The 19,616-nt window shown below is 46.3% G+C and overlaps 1 protein-coding gene across 1 annotated transcript in view; it reads left to right on the top strand.

Annotated features, from left to right (window-relative positions):
• The window catches only part of l(2)41Ab (lethal (2) 41Ab), a 253,675-nt gene that overhangs the window by 161,969 nt on the left and 72,090 nt on the right, over positions 1–19,616 (top strand). The window contains exon 3 of the mRNA XM_070284230.1: positions 5,838–6,397. Within this exon, the coding sequence (XP_070140331.1) occupies positions 5,838–6,397 (560 nt within the window). The remainder of the gene's footprint in view (positions 1–5,837; positions 6,398–19,616) is intronic.

Genomic DNA, 19,616 nt, shown 5'->3' with positions numbered 1-19,616 from the left:
CTGGAAACTCGTATCAAGTCCCTTGCTAAAGGATTTGGATGGGTAGAAAGTTTTTCCTTGTAGGACGCTTTTTGTTTTTCTATTTCGTTCTTAACTGCAGGAATGCCGACATCCCTGTGGATGTATTCGTTGCGAATATACCATGGTGCCCCAGTGATAGTTCTCAGGATTTTTGATTGGGCGCGCTGTATGATGTCTAGATTGGTACTGCACGCGTTCCCCCAGAGTTGGGAGCCATACGTCCATATTGGCTTCAGTGTGGAGTTGTAGAGCAGGACCTTGTAGTCCAGACACAGGGGCGATCGGGAGTTTATGAGCCAGTGGAGGCTGCTGCACTGCTGGCTTTTAGTTTTAGATGATTCTTGCATTCAATATGTCTTCGGCATGTTAGGCGTCTGTCCAGGTGGACGCCCAGGTACGTTACCACGTTGACTTCGGGGATCTGCGTGCTGTTCAGGTAGAGCGGAGGGCATGTTTGTCTGTTGAGAGTGAACGTTATGTGCTTACACTTTTGTTCATTTATTTTAATACGCCAATCAGATAGCCACTTCTCGACTACCTTGAGGTGGTTGGCGAGCTGGGTTGTTGCCCGGATTGGACATCTGGAACGGCTGAGGATAGCAGTGTCGTCAGCGAAAGTGGATAGTGTTAGCTGGTCGCTTGTGGGGATATCCGCTGTGTATAGGACAAATAGGGTAGGCCCAAGGGCGCTTCCTTGTGGAACTCCAGCTTCGATTGCATAGGTGCCGGATGTTGTTGCGTTGCACCTCACTGCGAAGACTCTGTTGTAGAGATACGACTCAAATAATTTGTGTGTGTATGCCAGCAAGAATGTTTTAATTTTGTGCATGAGGCCATTGAGCCAGACGCGGTCGAATGCTTGAGAAACACCGAGAAATATCGCGCTGCAATATTCTCGATGTTCGAAGGCTGTGCGAATTTCTGATGTTATTCTGTTAACTTGCTCTATAGTTCCATGCTTTTCTCTGAAGCCAAATTGATGAGCTGGGATGATGTTGTGAGCTCCCAGATAAGGAATTATGGGCTTTAGTAGGCATTTTTCAAATAACTTGGACAAGCATGATAGCAGACTTATTGGTCGGTAGGATGATGAAATCGTGTGGTCTTTTCCGGGCTTCGGTATCATTATAATTATAGATTTTTTTCCATTTAGTTGGGTAATGGCCGAGATTTATGATCCGATTGAAGATTTTACAGATGACCTCAATAGCACAATTCGGAAGTTCAATTATCATTTTTTGACTTATTAGGTCATCGCCGGGAGCATTTTTCGGCTTCAGTTCCCTGATGACCTTCGTGATCTCGTTCGGACGAAATGATGCTGTAGTAGATTCCGTTTCAGTTTGGTTTTGCGGTAGTTCAAATGGTAGTTCAAATGGATGTGCAGCAGGGTTCGGCTGGAAAACGCCCTGGAGATGTGAGGCAAAAGTTTCGGCTCTGTCTTTGTCGCTGCAGGCCCAATAACCAGATGATTTTCTAATCGGGGTAATGGTTTCAGCCGGAGAGCTTAAGTTTGGGTGAGCTCTCCATAAGGGATGCTTTGTGCTGGTTGGCGAGAGTTTCTCAATATATCTTAATTGTGCATTTTCGGCATCTTGCTTCAGGGCCCGGCATAGTTTGCCTGTGGCTTCATTTAGACGTTGCTTTGAGCATGGCGATCTATTGTTTTGCCACGCCCGTCGCAGACGCCTCTTTTCTTGGATAAGCTGTTCAATCTGCTGGTTCGTTTTGAATTTGATTTTTTGCACATCCTTCTGTTGTGGTGTTGAGATCCTGGCTGCAGTCACAAGTACCTCTTCCAGAGTGGAGGTGGTGGAGTCGATGTCGGCTTCAGTGTTGAGCTGGGGGGCTAGCTGTATGTGGAAACTCACATACTTTTTGTATTTCATCCAATTTGTTCTGTGCGACGTCAGCCTGTGAGAGCGATCCGTAGTTTCTGGGCTTTGAAAGAGGGTTATCAACAGCGGCGAGTGATCTGAAGAAAGGTCCGGAAGGGCCTTGGCGTTTATTAGATTGCTGTGATGTTTTTTGTCACCGCAAAGTCAATTAGATCAGGTATCTTTCTGGGGTCTGCTGGCCAGTAGGTGGGGCTACCAGTGGAAACGTAGTCCAGTTTATTTCTCACATTGATGAGAGCGTTATACAGTTGTCTTCCCTTGGGGGTGACGAGGCGGGATCCCCAATGCGTGTGCTTGGCGTTGTAATCTCCTGCAACTATGAAACGATCTCCAAGAGAGTTGTAAAAGTCCATGAATTGGCCTTCAGAGATTGTAAAGCGAGGTGGGCAGTAGACAGCAGCAATGCAAAGGTTGCCGTTACCTGACTGCACTTTAATGGACGTAGCTTGCAAGTAATTTGTTGCAAACCTTTGGTGGAAGTGGTGTTTGATGCGTTCTCTGATAAGGATGCCGGTCCCGCCCTGGGCTTTACCATCTGGATGATCTGTGCGGTGGAAGGTATAACCTCTTATATGAAAGTTGTATCTGCTTGTGAGGTGCGTTTCAACCAGTAGCATGGCGTCGATGTTGTTTTCGTTTAGAAATTATGTTAGTTCAAGTTTATGCCGTGAGACGCAGTTGGCATTCCATGTGGATATACGTAGATTGGACATTGATTATTTCGACTGTTGTGCTACAAGCAACTGTATCAACATATTCTGATTCTGGAAGAGCGTTTGCATGGTCGTTTTCATAAATGACATGAGTTCCATCATGCTTTGTTGCATGGTCACCATCATGGATTCCAGGTTGTTTTATGGCTGCCCTGGGGCCTGCTGAGCATTTACTGAGTTTGAGGGGAGTGGATTTTGCATACCTGTCCGTAGAGCTTCGGCGTAGGAGATGTCCGTGGGGGCATTTAGCGGACCAAAAGAAGATCTGGCTGCTTTGGCAAAAAATACATTTGGAGTAGTTTTTGAATTATAATACACATTTTGTGTATTTTGTTGGCGTGTAGCTGTCGCTCTTCGCATGCGACTCTTCAGCTCCTTGTAGACCACACAGCCTCTGTAGTTAGCTGTATGGTTTCCTCCACAGTTTCCACATTTTTTCGTGTTGGGGTCTTCTTTGTTCGCAGGGCAGTGTGCGGAGTTGTGGAAATCTCCACAGACTACGCAGACTGACCGAAGGGTGCAGTATGTCCTTGTATGACCATACTCCTGGCAATTTGTGTATTGCACAGGACCGTTGCGTTTGTGTGGTTCTTCCACGGTGATTCTTCGATGCAGTAGGAACTGCAGCTTGTAGATCGGGTGAACTTCATTCTTCTTTAGGGCTTTACTGCCTGGCTCAAGTTCGACTTTTGAAAAGAGGTTGCGGCTTTTTGTTTTTGTTGATAATGTTGCTAACATTCTTGGCAAAGAAACCCTTGCCTTTCAGGGCTTCTAGTATCTCAGAGGGGGCGACTTCTGGTTCAATTCCTTTCAGCACTACTTGCAGTCCCTTGCTGCTTTTTAGTAGGTAGGTGTAAAAGCTCTTTATTGCTTCCTGCAGGTAATTAGATACAGCTCGAAAGTGTTCTTCTGTTTTGGTTTGAACTTTGGTTTCGCAAATGTTCCCTTTAATAATCGGAACAACATGAAAATTTCCGTCCCCGACCACCGCAACAATTTTGTTGACCAGGGCGTTTGAACTTTTCTCCCTTATATATATAGGTGGGGGCTTTGGCTGTTTTTGAGTCTCCTGCTCCAGCTCTGCTTCGTTATTCTCACCAGCTGCTAGCGGAGAAAATCTGTTGGAGTTGGTTGGGTCGTAGCTTTTGGTGACACGGTTAATCTTAGGTTTGTTACCAACCGTGTTATGTGGGCTAAGCTTACGCTTAATTTGGATGTAGCGATCCATGCCAGTCTGTATGGCCGGAACCGCTTGGTGCTTATCGGAGCTCACGGTTTTTGTTTTATTTGCAATATTGGTCGGTGGTTTAGCTTTTGTGGTTGCTTTTGCTGCGTTTGCAGAAATTGCAGCTCTGCTTGTTGTAGGTACGTCTTCCATCGAAGCCGGTGGTGGTGAGGTTTGGCATTGGGAGCTCCAAGATGTAGGGGCTGGAGTGAGAAGGGCGGGAGAGCAAGAGCGCGCTCTCGTGCCGTCGGCGGTCAGTAGAGCCGGGTTGGGCTACGTAGACGTTTTTTCTGCTTCGATATCGCGAGTTGAGAAATAAGAGGTTGGTTTACAGAGGTTCTACGCTCATTCTTTTGATCGCCGCTCATTATTTTGAGCTTGTTACGCGTGGCACCATATAAATCAACTTTGCAGCTCAAAAACACGTCTCACGCACTAGTGTCCGTATGTCATACGCACTGTAGGGTTTGGCCTAACTGACAGTACGTAGTTTAGAGTTCCGAATTTACTTTTTTACCATGAAAAACACTACAAGAATGAACCCCGCGTAGCGGTTTTCCGTAGGCACGTCTGCTCTCGATGAAGGTCGAATGCGACCTTCCCTGGCAAGCAGGGAGTCACTAGATAGCCTGAGCACGACTAAGTCAGTGAGGATCTACTGGGTTCCCAGCCATCAAGCCATAGACAGTAACGAGACCACGGACGAACTTGCAAAGGAAGGCGTCGCACTAGCGAGTGAAAGAGCAGAAAACGTTCCTGTCTACCTAGAACGCTCCAAAGCGACGCAAGCGCAAAAAGCAAGTGGAGGAGTAATTCCACAACCTGCAGAATATCAAAAGTCTTGTGCAAAGAGCGCAACGAGAAACTTATTCACTTCGTGCTGCATCTTCCGCGGAATATTTGATAAATTATAGTGGGTATTCTAACAGGTCACTGCCTGTCTGCTGCACACGCAGTCAAGCTGGGTATTACCGACAACGCCAAATGCCGGAAATTTTATAATTCCAGGGCAACCGAAACCTTTGAGCATCTCAATTGGAAATTTCCAGCCCTAACGAGGGCAAGAATGAGACACCTAGGCTCTCCGGTTCTGGCATCGCTACTAGATGCGTCCAGGAAGAAGACTGGCGAATTCCTGGCCTTTGCGAAAAACACCTTGATCTTTAAGGATCTCGAAACCCGCATAAAGTTTCCAGGTCCAGTCGAGTACTCTGGTGCTTCTCTCTCACCATCAAAATGCCAACATCTGCACATTTGCAGAAAACATAACTGCATTTGCACGATCACCTGTAACAACGCCAACATAACAAACTCCTTATCACTCAACTTACTTGGACTCTGGATAAACCACAAATACAACTGGAACACCCACATCATCCCAGCACTTTCAAGCTTACTAAACATTATAAAATGCCTGGCTAGCCCACGATTTAACTGTCACACGCACACATTGCTCAACTAGGTCCCAGTACAACTAAGGGCCATATTGGCCTATGCGTGGCCCCATGAGGGCCGTCCGGATCAACCAAACCTAACATATTAAATATCATTAAGCACCGTTTTTAATGATCTCGTTGACGCACCGCATAAATGTATCACAGAAGCGGAGTGTGTTGCGATTTCATCTCAAGCTACGACGTATGTGATGGGTTACGAGACGTTTACGACACTGATTATCTTCAGCCACAATCACGCTAGAAATAGAAGTAAAATCATCGATATTATATAACAGTTTGTGGGGTCCGAAGATATATGTTATTGAATGTATTCTTTGTGCAAAATAAATAATATAAAATGTAAAAATTCTTTACATAAAACTAATTAGATTCTTGTATAAATAAGCTTGCTTGTCCATATTTCGAACATGAAATTTTTTGCATCTCCTAGTGCTATAGAAAATACCGTATAATACAATTGTTGATAACTATATAATTATTATTTATCTTCTTTAATAAGAGTAATATTGATTTTATTTTCTAGGTGAAGAAGAAAACGAAATACTTTTCAGACTTAAAACAAAACTTGATGACTTGCCAGATTTTTTGACCCGAACAGAGTCTGATTTACAAGCATCAGTAAGGGAAGGAAGTCGATTATTCTCAGAAATTCGAAGGCTAGACTTCACATTAGATAAATATCATAAAAAAAAAATAAATATTGAGGAAAGCATATTAAAATTGGCACAAGATCATCTTATTACAGACAAAGCTACAGCTTTCCGCTTAAAGTTATTGAATAAATCGCAGGAGCAACGTCGCAATGTTGATTCATCATTATCAAAAGTTCAAAATCAGTTGGCGTTGTCCATGCTGGAAGTCGAGAAACTTAGAAGTGCTGTATTTAATGCCAAGATTAATAATGATAATATTAAAACAAATCTAAATAATTGTGAAAGAAAATCTTGTACGCTTGATAATGACTTAAAGAAAATGCATGTTCAAATTGAAATTAAAATGAAATTATTCGAAAAGATCAATAATAAAATTGAAAACTTGCAAAAACTATTTGGCGATGCCTCTGGAAACCCTACGGATTTAAAGGTAAAATTTTACTGATTTTGGCTAACATATGTATATGCATTTATTCTATTTCGTACATTCTCCTTCCAAGTATATTGTGCTAAGAAATTATATTAAAATTTTTTGTATATATTATAGATGGCTTTCTCTTAGTAATGCATGCAGTTATTTAATTTAATTTAGTATTCAAAAATGAAAGCTAGGTTAATTGGGTGCAAAACTGGCTATTTTTCAAAAAATGTTGTGATGAAACGGCCAAAGTTAGCTTAATGAATTAAATATCAAATAATAACACAATATTAGAATCTTTTTTTTTTTAATTTTTAGATTAAAAAATATTTACGTGCTTACGAGTAATAGCGAATCTCCTGAGTCCCCACAAAAAAAAGTGTATTTTAGGTGTACATCCTAACTGTCCACAAAAACATCCGATATAAAAAAAAATGTATTGCATTCGTTAAAGGATAAGTGCCCCGAGGTACTCAGGTGACGTTTTTATTTTTAAAATTTTTTTTCGATTTTTTATCAAAATTGGAAGTCACAACCCGGATTATTTCCTAAAAAATTAAGTTAATTATGTTATGTAATGGCAAATGTGCTGCAGCAAGCTTCCGCAGCTGAAATAATTTTTTATAATCTTTAATCACCACCCTCAAGACCTCCCTGACCGGGTCTTGACGTAACATATCAGACAAAACATGAAAATCATTTCAAATTATGTAAACATAACTTAACTCCTCCATAACTCAGCATTGTAAACATAGAATTTACTTCGAATTAGGTTTAGTTGCCAAATATTTAGGTAACGGTGCTGGCATCTGTAATTTTTTTGCTTCCACCTCCCGCCCAACCGACTGAGGGGCGCAGCCGTGTGACGTACGGCACGATTCGCGAACTGGATAGACGCGTTAGAATGAAAGAAGAAAAGAATGAGGAAACATTAGGAGAGAATTTAATAAGGAAAAAAAAAAATAGAATATAATAAAAATATATATATAAATAAAAACGCATGCAAAATAAATCTAAAAAAAATATAATATAATGTGACTATATAATAACTACGAAAAATAAATAAAAACACATGCAAAATTAGAATACGGTGCTACACTACGAGCTAACTCAACAAGTATTAAAGTTTTCAGTACAGAAGGGTTATCACTACGAATAAAAATATCAGAGTGGCGGTTGTAACCCGTACATAAAACCCTAAAGGGTTCATGTGCTTCCAACTCTCGCCTACAGTGATTTATTACTAAGGGGATATGGATTCTAGATGTTAGTCGACGAACGTGGAAATTGAGCTGCGGTTAGCTAGCGAGGGTAAGTTAATTAATAGAAGTCTATTAAAATAGGATGGTAGTATCTCATCAGGATCCGAGGGTAGGCCTCGGAGGGCGAAAAGTGAAAAGTTGTTTTGTACAGATTCAATACGGTTAATATGGACTCCGAATGGAGAACTCCGACGCATGAACCATACTCCAATATAGGGCGAACTAACGAAGTAAAAAGGGTCATCGTTATATAAGGGGAATCGAATTCCTTCGACCACCTCTTAATAAAACCGAGCGTGCCCCTGGCTTTATTAACCATGCACGAAATATGTTCAGAGAACGAAAGTTTAGGGTCTAAACGAACACCTAAATCGTCAACAAGAGATATTCTTTCAAAGGCGCAATCATTTAGAATATAAGTGGCAAACTGGGGAGTGACATGTGAAAATGTCATCAGCTTGCATGTAGAGCTATTGAGATGTAATAAATTAGCACGACACCATGCTTGAAAGTTATTAAGATCCGATTGCAGGTCTGACTGGCAAGAGCTGTCCTTATACTGTAAGAATAGTTTAACGTCATCAGCGTACATAAGTACTCTAGAGTTCGTTATAACCAGCGGAAGGTCATTGATAAACAATGTAAATAGCAGCGGCCCGACGTGGTTACCTTTTGGGGCGCCAGAAGTGACTCTGAGGAATTTGGATAGAGCATTTTTAAACAGAACCTTTTGAGTTCTGTCAGTCAAAATCCATTTAAAAAGATCGACAGCAAACCCAATTAAGTCAAGCTTCCTTACAAGAAGAGAGTGATTAACCGAGTCAAAAGCTTTACTTAAGTCTGTGTAAATCACGTCGGTTTTAAAATTGCGTTGGAAACCTCTAATAACGAAAGAGGTGAGTTCCAGGAGATTTGTAGTGGTCGATCTTCGCCTCATAAAACCATGCTGACATGGAGAAGTTACGGATCTGCATAAATGCTGCAAGTGAGGAGTAGCTACCTTTTTTGTGGACAGGAATGATAAGGGGAAATAAGGGGAAATGTTGAGGTTTCTAAAGATAAGGTAAACAATTGCACAGAGCCCCAGCACAATACGTGATCTAGCAGGCTGGTATTCCATCGGGACCAGGTGAATAAACTGGTTTTACACGATGAAGATCCGAACTAAGGGAGCCTTCGTTCAAAATAGGACTGAAGATTTGGTTCGACCTGTGAAAATCGAAAGAGTTAGTCTAAGCTATTTGAGGAAGAATAAGTGGTTTTGAAAAACTCAGCAAAGAGATCGGAGATAGCCTGATCAGAGTTAGCTGTAGTGTTATTAAATGAAAGCGTGGAAGGCTATAGATTGGGTTTACGTTTAGTGTTGACAAAGTTATAAAACTGTTTTGGGTCCTGCGTGAACTGAACCCTACAGAGAGTTAAACAATTTTTATAACACTGCGCGTTAATCACGGTAAAATTCGACCGAGCACTAAGATAGCTAGATAAAACAGTGGGAGAACCGGTACGTTTATACTTATTGTAAAGCCTACACTTAATGCTTTTTAGGCGTGTCAGCTCTTTAGTGAACTAAGGTGGTTTAGAAGAAACCGATGGATAGGAACGGAACACACAATAAAAAGAACGAATTCATGGCACTGTAAAAAATATTTACGGCGGACGCCTTGTCAGTACACAAGTAAAGATCAGTAAACCCGGAAAAGACCACACGACTCCATCATCTTACCGACCAATAAGTCTACTATCATTCTTGTCCAAGTTATTTGAAAAATGCCTACTAAAGCGCATAATTCCTTATCTGGGAGCTCACAACATCATTCCAGCTCATCAATTTGGCTTCAGAGAAAAACATGGAACTATCGAGCAAGTTAACAGAATAACATCAGAAATTCGGACAGCCTTCGAGCATCGAGAATATTGCAGCGCGATATTTCTCGGTGTTTCTCAAGCATTCGACCGCGTCTGGCTCAACGGCCTCATGCACAAAATAAAAACACTTTTCCGGTATACACACACAAATTACTTGAGTCGTATCTCTAGGGATGTGTGTGAAGTAGCGGTGTGCGGACGCCCGCGCGGATGCTCCGACAAAGATTCGTGCTGTGGCAGTGACCCTAGGTGAAAAATAGTGGTAGCAGTACGCAGGATGCAGTATGAGGGTAGTCTACAGACTTACCTGTCGAGGCACGGCTCCTACGGCCCGCGGTGGGCACTTTTGTGTCCCAAGGTTGTGGCGAGACGGACGACGGCTAGGGGTAAGGGGGGATCTTTCTTCCCCGGAAACGTTCTCTTCCTTCTCTTCCACCGCCGCTTTCTCTCTTAGGGGTCATAATGTGGATGCCCCCACAAAATTGTGCCGGTCACGTCAGCTGATTGCTCGATCAGCTGGCGTGCAGTGTAGTGAAGCGAGCGCAATGCAGCTGTGTGGCAGCACTGCAGCGCCGCTGCACTCTACATGTGCACATTAGCGCCACCCATTGGGTAAAAAACCCTGACACGTGACAGAAGCTGTTTGCTACAAGCTTCAGCAAACGATCGCTGCGGAAATGCGTAGCATACATTCCCGGGCTGCAGCCCGAAGTCCTTGCCAAGGAGTCGGAATTTGGCTATGTTCCGTCGAAGTTGGGGTTCGCGCACGTGGCCAAATGGTGGAAAAGGTCACGGATCTGACCGACTGCCATCCCCTCCGCCCTGGCGGTACACCCAAAAAGGGGCTCTGGCGACCGAGGCGGGGCGGTATAACCCCCAACATTACGTAGTCGGAGGGAAATATTCGACCAGCGAGGGAGGCCGCGTGTCGTCCCGATCTGGTGGAAGCGATCACCACACACATCAACTGAATCCACGCAGCGTCTGCGCATACTGGGCGGCTGCGTGATCTGCGTCTGCGTCATAGTGGCCGGCAGTGGAACCAGCCTGGCAGCAGGTACCAGCTGCACACTACTCCAAATCCAGGTAGCGTCTGACCCACATTGGGCGGCTACTTGGTCTGCGTCTGAGCCATAGTGGCCGGCAGTCTTTAACCCACCTGGCAGGAGGTATAAAATGCAGCCCCGCATTGGGCTAAGATGCAAAAAACAAGGAATGTCGAGTAACAACATTATTACTCCAGGTGGCAGCCACAAATGTGGAAATCCACCCGCGGTTGACCCCGCGGCAAGGGCACGTATTCTGGAGGCCCTAACCCACATTCCAACCCACACTGCAGCCCCGGCGGCCCACTTGGCCGGCGCTCTTTAAACAGCGACAAGTGATGATCCAAATGACTTGGGAGCCTTCCAAAAGCGGTCCAAGTTGCAGAGGACCCCACCAAGCGGCGGCCCCACGGCAACTGGCCAAGACCCGGAGAGAGTCCTGGTTCCCATCGGTCGGGAGACGAGTTCGTCAACCCCACCCTCAAAGAGAGTAAGGGACTCCCCTAGCCCCCCGGTAGCGGCCCACCCACGCAAGAAGATCAAGGCGCCAAAACCACAGATCAAGGAGATGGGATTGATACTGGACGACTTGTTAGCCAAGGTCAACGAGCAGAAGGTCCGAAGCATCAACCAGTCGATGAAGAATGCCTTTGCGCGTCTTAAGGAGCTCCAGGAAGAGCTTTCGCTGCTCGAGGCCAAGGACAGGGCTGATGCCATCGCAGTGGCAGACCAATGGAGCCAGACTGATTCACCGATGACTCGGGCGTGGCCCTCTGCGGAGAAATCAGCGCAGACTTCTCCTAAAAGTCGTCCCCGTCCCGCAAGCCGTAACCCTGGTACGACCCCCGTCGGTCGCGCAAGCACGCGCCCCCCACCAAGGGCCCCCACCCAAAACGCCGGCAGAGCGCAGAAGCGTGTTGACAGCGACTCTGGACCGAAGGCGCAGTCAGCGACCATGCGCCGAGAGGGCCGTAAGAGGGGCAAAAATGACGCGATCATCATAACCCCCGCGGCGGAGATGTCCTACAGCGAGGTCCTGAGCATGGTCACGCGCACAAAGGACTCCCGAATGGGATATATTGGGGATATGGTATCCAGAGTCAGGAAAACGGCAAAGGGCGAGCTTTTAATAGAGCTAAAGAAGTCCTCTGGTCCTTCCCTCATCGCGCTGAAGGAGCAGATTGGAGGTGTGCTAGGCGGAGGAGTGCCGATCAGTGCCGTGTCACCCCAGACCACATTCCTTATCCGGGACCTGGACGAGCTGGTAACCAGGGAGGAACTTGCGGCAGAGCTCGCCTCACAGGCTAACTGCCCACCTGGTGCCGTCACCATCAAGAGCATCCGCTCCCTCGCAAGTGGAGGTCAGGTGGCAATGTTCTCCCTCCCAGAGACTATGGCTGGCTCCATAGATAGTCTGGGGAGGGTGAAAGTCGGCTGGACGAGATGCCGAATCAAGATGATAGAATCTCGCCCCAGATGCTTCCGCTGCATGGAGACAGGGCACATTGCGGCCAGGTGCACCAGCACCTCCGACAGGAGCAGCTCCTGCTTCAGGTGTGGCCAGGAGGGGCATAAGATAGCCGCCTGCAAGAAAAGTCCGCGCTGCTTTAGCTGCGCCGAGTCGAACCGTAGCGACACGAACCACCAGGCGGGTAGCCGCCACTGCCCCTTTGTGACGTCGCGTAGAGCAGCCAAAACAATAAGTGCATGATAGTGGTTCAACTAAATCTGAACCACTGCGCGGCAGCACACGATTTGCTGTCGCAATCGATCCGAGAACGCGGTGTCGATGTTGCCGCTATCAGTGAGCCGTACAGGGTAGGCCCTGGCCCTTACTGGGCGGTGGACAGCTCTGGCAAAGCTGCTCTGTGGTCATGCGGCAATACTCCCAAGGGAATGTCTGACGTTCGCTCGGAGAGAGGCTTCGTGCGTGCCAAGATGGCCGGCTGGTGGATGTTCAGTGTCTATCTGGCGCCGAGCATGTCATTCGAGGATTTTGGTGACGCCGTGGATCGGCTAGCCGCAGACGCAAGGTGCCACACTCCGTGCCTTATAGCCGGAGACTTCAACGCCTGGGCGGTGGACTGGGGCAGCTCCCTAACCAATGCCAGAGGCAGGACCCTCCTCGAGGCGTTCTCCACGCTAGACGTCACACTCCTCAACACCGGGGCACAGCCCACCTTCAGCAGAGCCGGGGCGAGTTCGGTGGTCGACCTCACGTTTGTGAGCTGCTTCAGGGCTAGCCAGTGCATCTGGGTCCTGAGCGATGTCTATACGGGGAGCGACCACGCGGCGATCATCACCGCGTTGGATATAGAGCGAGCGCAACCCACACCGCGGCTTCCCCAAGCTCGTAGGGGATACAAGGCCGATACACTGGACATCCAAGCCTTCGCAGAGCATTTGCAGAGGTTGGAAGTAAATGGCTCTGCAGAGCAGATGGCGGAGTCTGCCGCGGCCAGATCGGAATGCATCAAGGCAAGGCGTCGGTATCAGCGCTCCTACCGCTCGAGCTCCCACCTGGAGAGGCGGTCAGAGTTCCATAGATGCCGCAAGGCTCTCAAGGCGGCAATCCGGGCTAGCAAAACCCAATGCTTCCTCGACCTTTGCGACACCGCGGACCACGATCCCTGGGGAAACGCCTACAGGATCATCGTAAAGAAGATCCATGGGGCAAAACAGGGCGCCCCGCATGACGCGGAGAGCATCGACAGGATAGTCGAACACCTGTTCCCGAGGACGGATAACCCTAGAGACACGCTGGAGATAGCGACGCACTCGCTGGAAGGGTTCGAGCCAGTAACGGACACGGAAGTCCTGGCGGTGGCGATGAGAATCAGGGAGGCGAAAGCCCCGGGCCCTGACCTGGTTCCCAACAGAGCCCTGAGACTTGCTCTCTCGCTCCGCCCGGACTTATTCGCGGAGCTCTATGGAAGATGCCTCAGAGAAGGTAAATTCCCTGGGAGATGGAAGGTCCAGAGGCTGGTCCTGCTCCCGAAACCGGGAAAGCCACCAGAGGACCCATCCGCCTACAGACCAATCTGCCTGATTGATGGGGCGGGCAAGGTTTTGGAGCAATTGATCCGGACGAGGCTCGAGAAGGCCATTGCCACAGCCGGCGACCTGTCCGACTCCCAGTTCGGTTTCAGGAAGGCTAAGTCGACGGTAGATGCCATCTCCAAAGTGGTGGGCATCGCGAAAGCCGCCATTGCGGGACAACGGTGGAAAGGAGGCGCGAAGGAGTACTGCCTGATAGTCACGCTAGACGTCCGCAACGCCTTTAATACGGCGAGATGGGATTGTATCCTAGACGCACTTTCCAGCTTCGGAGTACCCCCGTACCTCTTGGAGCTGTTGAAGAGTTACTTCAGAGGCAGGACTCTGGTGTACGACTCCGATGGCGGTGCTAGATCGGCTGAGCTTTCCTGCGGAGTGCCGCAAGGGTCGGTCCTGGCTCCGTTGCTGTGGAACGCTATGTACGACGGTGTTCTGCGGCTCCCGCTACCAGGTCGGACCGAGCTGGTGGGTTTCGCAGACGACATAGCCGTAGTCGTAGTAGACAAGGAACTCGCAGGAGCAGAAGAGCTGTGCGACAGGAGCATCAGCCGCATAAACTTGTGGCTGTCCAGTGTTGGCCTACAACTAGCGCCGCAAAAAACGGAAGCCGTGCTGGTAAGCAGCCGGAAGAAGGTGGAGGTCGCAACCATCCGAGTGTGCGGGGCCTCGATCAGATCGTCCAGAGCCATTAAGTACCTGGGCGTGATGATCGATACGAGGCTCTCCTTCCGCGAGCACTTAGCGTATGCTAGCACAAAGGCCGCCACAGCGGTGAGAGCAGTCGGCACACTAATGTTGAACCACAGGGGCCCGAAGCAGGCGAGCAGGCTGCTACTGCTACTGCTACGAATGGTAGAACGCCGTCACCTCGCGACAAGCAGGTGATACGCGTAGCGGCGAAAGACGCCACCTTGGCAGCGTGGCAATTGCGGTGGGAGTCAGCGTCCAAGGGAAGATGGACGTTTCGGATGATTCCCCAGCTGGAGCGCTGGCTGAGGAGGAAGCACGGTCAGATAAACTTCCACCTGACCCAGATCCTCAGCGGCCACGGCTGTTTTCGGAGCTACCTGCGGAGATTCGGCCACGAGGAAGACGACTCCTGCACGCACTGTCTAGGACAGCTGGAGGAGACGGCAGAGCACACGGTTTTCAACTGTGCGAGGTTTGCCGGCGAGCGAGCATCGCTGGAGGCCAGGCTGGGCAACACCATCACAGCGGAAAACCTAGTTCCGTTGATGTTGTTGTCCGAAGCGAATTGGCAGGCCGTGTCGGACTTCGCAGCGAGGACTATGACGGAGCTCCGAGCAGAGGAGCGTCGCAGGAACCAGGAGGCAGCATAGATCGGGATCAGCGCCCGCGCGAAGCATTGCTTCGCGGCCGTACCGCGCGAGCAAACCGTCCCGAGTTCTGTGTGACCCAAACCCCTCTATCCCCCCACTCTTTTGTATATTTCTTTGCTTTATTAAACGAATTAAAAAAAAAAAAAGTCGTATCTCTACAACAGAGTCTTCGCAGTGAGGTGCAACGCAACAACATCCGGCACCTATTCAATCGAAGCTGGAGTCCCTCAGCCGTTCCAGATGCCAAGTCCGTGCAACAGCCCAGCTCGCCAACCACCTCAAGGTTGTCGAGAAGTGGCTATCTGACTGGCGTATCAAAATAAATGAACAAAAGTGAAAGCACATAACGTTCACTCTCAACAGACAAACATGCCCCCCGCTCTACCTGAACAGCACACTGATCCCCGAAGTCAACGTGGTAACGTACCTGGGCGTCCACCTGGACAGACGCCTAACATGGCGAAGACATATTGAATGCAAGAAACTTCATCTAAAACTAAAAGCCAGCAGTGCAGCAGCCTCCACTGGCTCATAAACTCCCGATCGCCCCTGTGTCTGGACTACAAGGTCCTTCTCTACAACTCCACACTAAAGCCAATATGGACGTATGGCTCCCAGCTCTGGGGGAACGGGTGCAACACCAATCTAGACATCATACAGCGCGCCCAATCAAAAATCCTGAGAACTATCACTGGGGCACCATGGTATATTCGCAATGAAAACATCCACAGGGATCTCGGCATTCCTGCAGTTAAGAACGAAATAGAAAAAAAAGGCGTCCTACAAGGAAAAACTCTCCACCCATCCAAATCCTCTAGCAAGGGACTTGATACGGGTTTCCAGAAGAAGCCGTCTACTACGCAACGACCTTCCAACCCAGCCATAATTAGTCAGGGCCATTTACTCTGTACCAGTCTACATGACTGCTAGTTAGGTAGTATTGTAAGATTTGATACACTTATTGTTAGTCTCATAAATGAGAAGCTTCAATAAATAAAAGCAAAGCATAATATTAAAAAAAATGTCCATTTATGTATATTTCAATTTGGTTTCGGAGCAGCCTTTCATGCCGCTCCGAGCTCACAATAGTATCTGTCTTTATCATATGCCTTAACAGCTAAGAAAGTCTAAGTCTCGTAGCTGCGCTGCCAACAGCGGCAGCGGAGAGACGGTTATATATATATTCTTAAATACATAGCTATGCTCGCTTAGGCTGGAGCGCGGAGGTATATGCACATACATACATGAGGTCCGCTCGTGTTACATTTATGCTGACTCTTGCACTTTCTGTGTGTTCGGCCACTTAGGTTTATGACCGGGACTTTAAATTATGTAAACACTGCAACAAAGAGTTACAGTGTGTACCGGTTAAGTACTCTTGGTCCTTGAGAAAGTTAAGTTGAAGTTATTTTATAATTATATATATTTATATATATATGTAAGGAGGCGTTATGGGTATCAGTTGGCAGCCCATACAAATATCGGCAAGAGTCGTGTCTTCAAGAGGGAGTCGCTATCGTACATCACTAAGAGAGAGAAGCCGTCGAGAAAAGTTGAAGAAGTCGTAGCGTCGTTTTGTAGAGCAGTTAAATAAGTTGTTAAGTTGTTGTAAACCTTATAAACATACCATATAATCATATATAATAAACTTATAATATCCAATTATCTTACATGGAAGCTCAACCGAAGCAGCCATTGAAAGAGTCGAAAAAAGTACAGTTGTGTGTGTGAGCGTCAGTCGAATACAGAGGACAGAGACAAAACAAGACAGATCAAGTTGCAGTTTAAGGGTCCATTCTGGTTAGTTGGGCCAAAAAATAGGCCATTTTCAGAAATTTGTTGTGGACAAACGAAAAGACATAGAAAGTTCAAACTTGTCACATATATTTATCATAGTTTAAAGATTATTTAGCAAAATTTTCAAAAATTTTTAGAGCATGTCCTGAAGCAGGACACAGGGCGACGTAAGCCCATGCCCAAGAAAGGCACCCCTCTGGCGACCATCCTGCAGGACGTAAAAATCGACTGAAACAAAAAATTCAAATATGTTCTTGTTTTGTATGAATGTGGTTATGGAATTTTAAATTGAATAAAAAATAAGAGAATGGCGGCGCCTTAAAATTTTTTTTTCGTTTTTTTGAAAAATTTCCTTACTTTTTTGTTGAGTAAAAATCCAATGTTTAAGCTATCAATATAATTGTAGCCTATTCCATGGACACGTTAATTACGCGTATTTAAAAAAAAAAATCATTAAGATTCGTTAAAAATTGACTGAGATATTGTGGTCGCCAGCCCGAAAAATGTAGTTTTCCAGAAAACGCGTTTAAAGTTTTATGTTTGCTCTGTAGCTGCTTTGAGTCAGCCGGTTCGGAGGCTCATAGCTTTTAAACTATTACGTATTTCGATTTGATCTTTTAGTATGATATTCTACACACTTAAAGCTATCGAAAAATGCAAAAAAAAAAAATTCGATTTTTTTTTTTTCAACTAACCAGAATGGACCCTTAATAAAACGTTGTAATAATGATTCGGTCTGCGAAGAAGAACAAAAATCACAACCAGAATAATCAACCTTAAACCCGAAGTGGACAACAGCATGTATCTCACGATCCAGTAAACGCAGAAGTCAAGGAGATGGATTTGAATACAACATTTTTCTTGCCGCCGAACGAAGTAGAAGACCAAAGCGAAAAGGAAGAAATCGGCAGGAATGAGATCGAAAACTTTGCGAGTGGCGGAGCAGCAAATTCTGAATTTCACCACACGCTGAAATTCACAACAGGCCATGAAGAAAGTGGTACCAGATTTTGATGGAGTTTCAATCCCAATTAAGCAGTGGCTAAAATGTTTTGACGAGAACGCAGATGCCTATGAGCTGACCACCAGGCAGAAATATGTGAACGCTCGTATGAAAATGAAGGGCACAGCTAAGTTGTTTCTCGAATCTACCACTGTGTCAACGTATGAGAATTTAACTGCCGTATTATTGGATGAATTTGATAAATCCCTAAGCAGTGCTGAAGTGCACAAGCAGTTGGGAGAACGAAAGAAAAATGAGAACGAGAACTTTCATGAATACGTATTGCATATGCGAAAGATAGCAGCTCAAGGATTGGTTGAAGATGAATCAGTGATCCGTTATATTGCAGATGGACTAAAGCTGAGTAACGATCTTAAATATCCTCTTTACAGTGCGCCAAGTTTTAAGGAGTTGCGAAGCCGATTTGAAACGATCGAAATGATGACAAAATCAACAGCCGGACGAAAGCAAGCAGTGCAGCAGAGTGATTTCGGCAAAGCAGTAAAACCAGGGAGGCGATTCGAACAACAGAAAAACCAAAACAAAAGGTATTGTTTTAACTGCGGCTCACCCGAGCATATGAGAGCTGAATGCAAAGTTGTCTCCTCTTTGCATTGCATGTTGCAATGTTTTAAGTGCAGCGGCAGTGGGCACACATCACGCAATGGTAGAGGAGAAAATCCAAACATCGGTGTGATCAGCGAGTCAAGGGAGAAGACCCTTACCATCAACAACAAAAGCGTTTCCTGTCTATTCGACACTGGTGCTGACGTGTCCCTTATGCGATTCAGGACATATAAGGAGAAGTTCGCTGAAAATCCACTGCAGAAAAGTTTTGCTAAACTGTACGGTCTCGGAAATATTGCGACAACTGTACTAGGTGCGTTAAACGCGCAAGTGGAGGTGGATGGAATGGCTACTCATCATAAGTTTCTCATCGTCCCTGATTCCAAAGTCAATGTCAACGTAATCATCGGCTTTGATTTCCTGAAGAAGTTCACAGTTGTGCTGGAGAAAGGCAAATATGCTTTCACTGGATAAGATGACGCCGAAGAAGCTCGTTTACAACATAATGTCTACAACGTTGTAAGTCAGGATACAGAACTAGATGTTCCACACAAATACAAAGCAGTCGTCAAGCAGCTAGTTGATAATTACAAACCGTCGAGGGAGCTAACCTGTCCAGTAAAGATGACAATAATTCCGAATTGCAACAAAATGGCATTTAGGGAGCAGCGTAGCCGATCATCAGCAGCAGAACGAGAGATAATTCGCAAACAGGTCGTGGAATGGTTACAGCAGGGTATTATACGTGAATCCCATTCTGATGTTGCGAGTAAAGTTGTTCTAGCTAAGAAGAAGGCTAACACATACAGGCTTTGCATAGACTACCGTATTTTGAACACAATCGTTCTGAAAGATCGATTCCCAGTACCACTCATTGAGGAAGTGCTGGATAAGATGCAAGGTGCGAAATAATTTTCCGTCTTTGACCTCAAGAATGGTTTCTTCCAAGTCGAAATTGATGAACCCAGCCGAAAATACACATCGTTTGTGACAAAGGAGGGACTTTTCGAATTTAACAGAGCTCTATTTGGATTTTATAATTCGCCAGCAGTTTTCGTGAGGTATGTCACATATATTTTCCAGCAGCTGATCCATGAAGGTATTATGGAGATGCACATAGACGACATTGTTGTTTTTGGACGTACAGTCGAAGAATGTCTTAACAACATGCAGCGAGTCCTAAAGCAGGCAGAGCAGTACGGCCTCGACATTAAATGGTCGAAATGCCACTTTTTAAAAGAGCGTATTAATTTCCTTGGCTACGAGGTGGAAAATGGAGAGATATGGCCT

This window comes from Drosophila kikkawai, chromosome 2R (assembly GCF_030179895.1).
Source record: "Drosophila kikkawai strain 14028-0561.14 chromosome 2R, DkikHiC1v2, whole genome shotgun sequence".
In the NCBI taxonomy this organism is placed as follows: Eukaryota; Metazoa; Arthropoda; class Insecta; order Diptera; family Drosophilidae; genus Drosophila; species Drosophila kikkawai.
The sequence above is the reverse complement of the archived record's forward strand: the minus strand, read 5'-3'. Positions and strand labels throughout refer to the sequence as shown.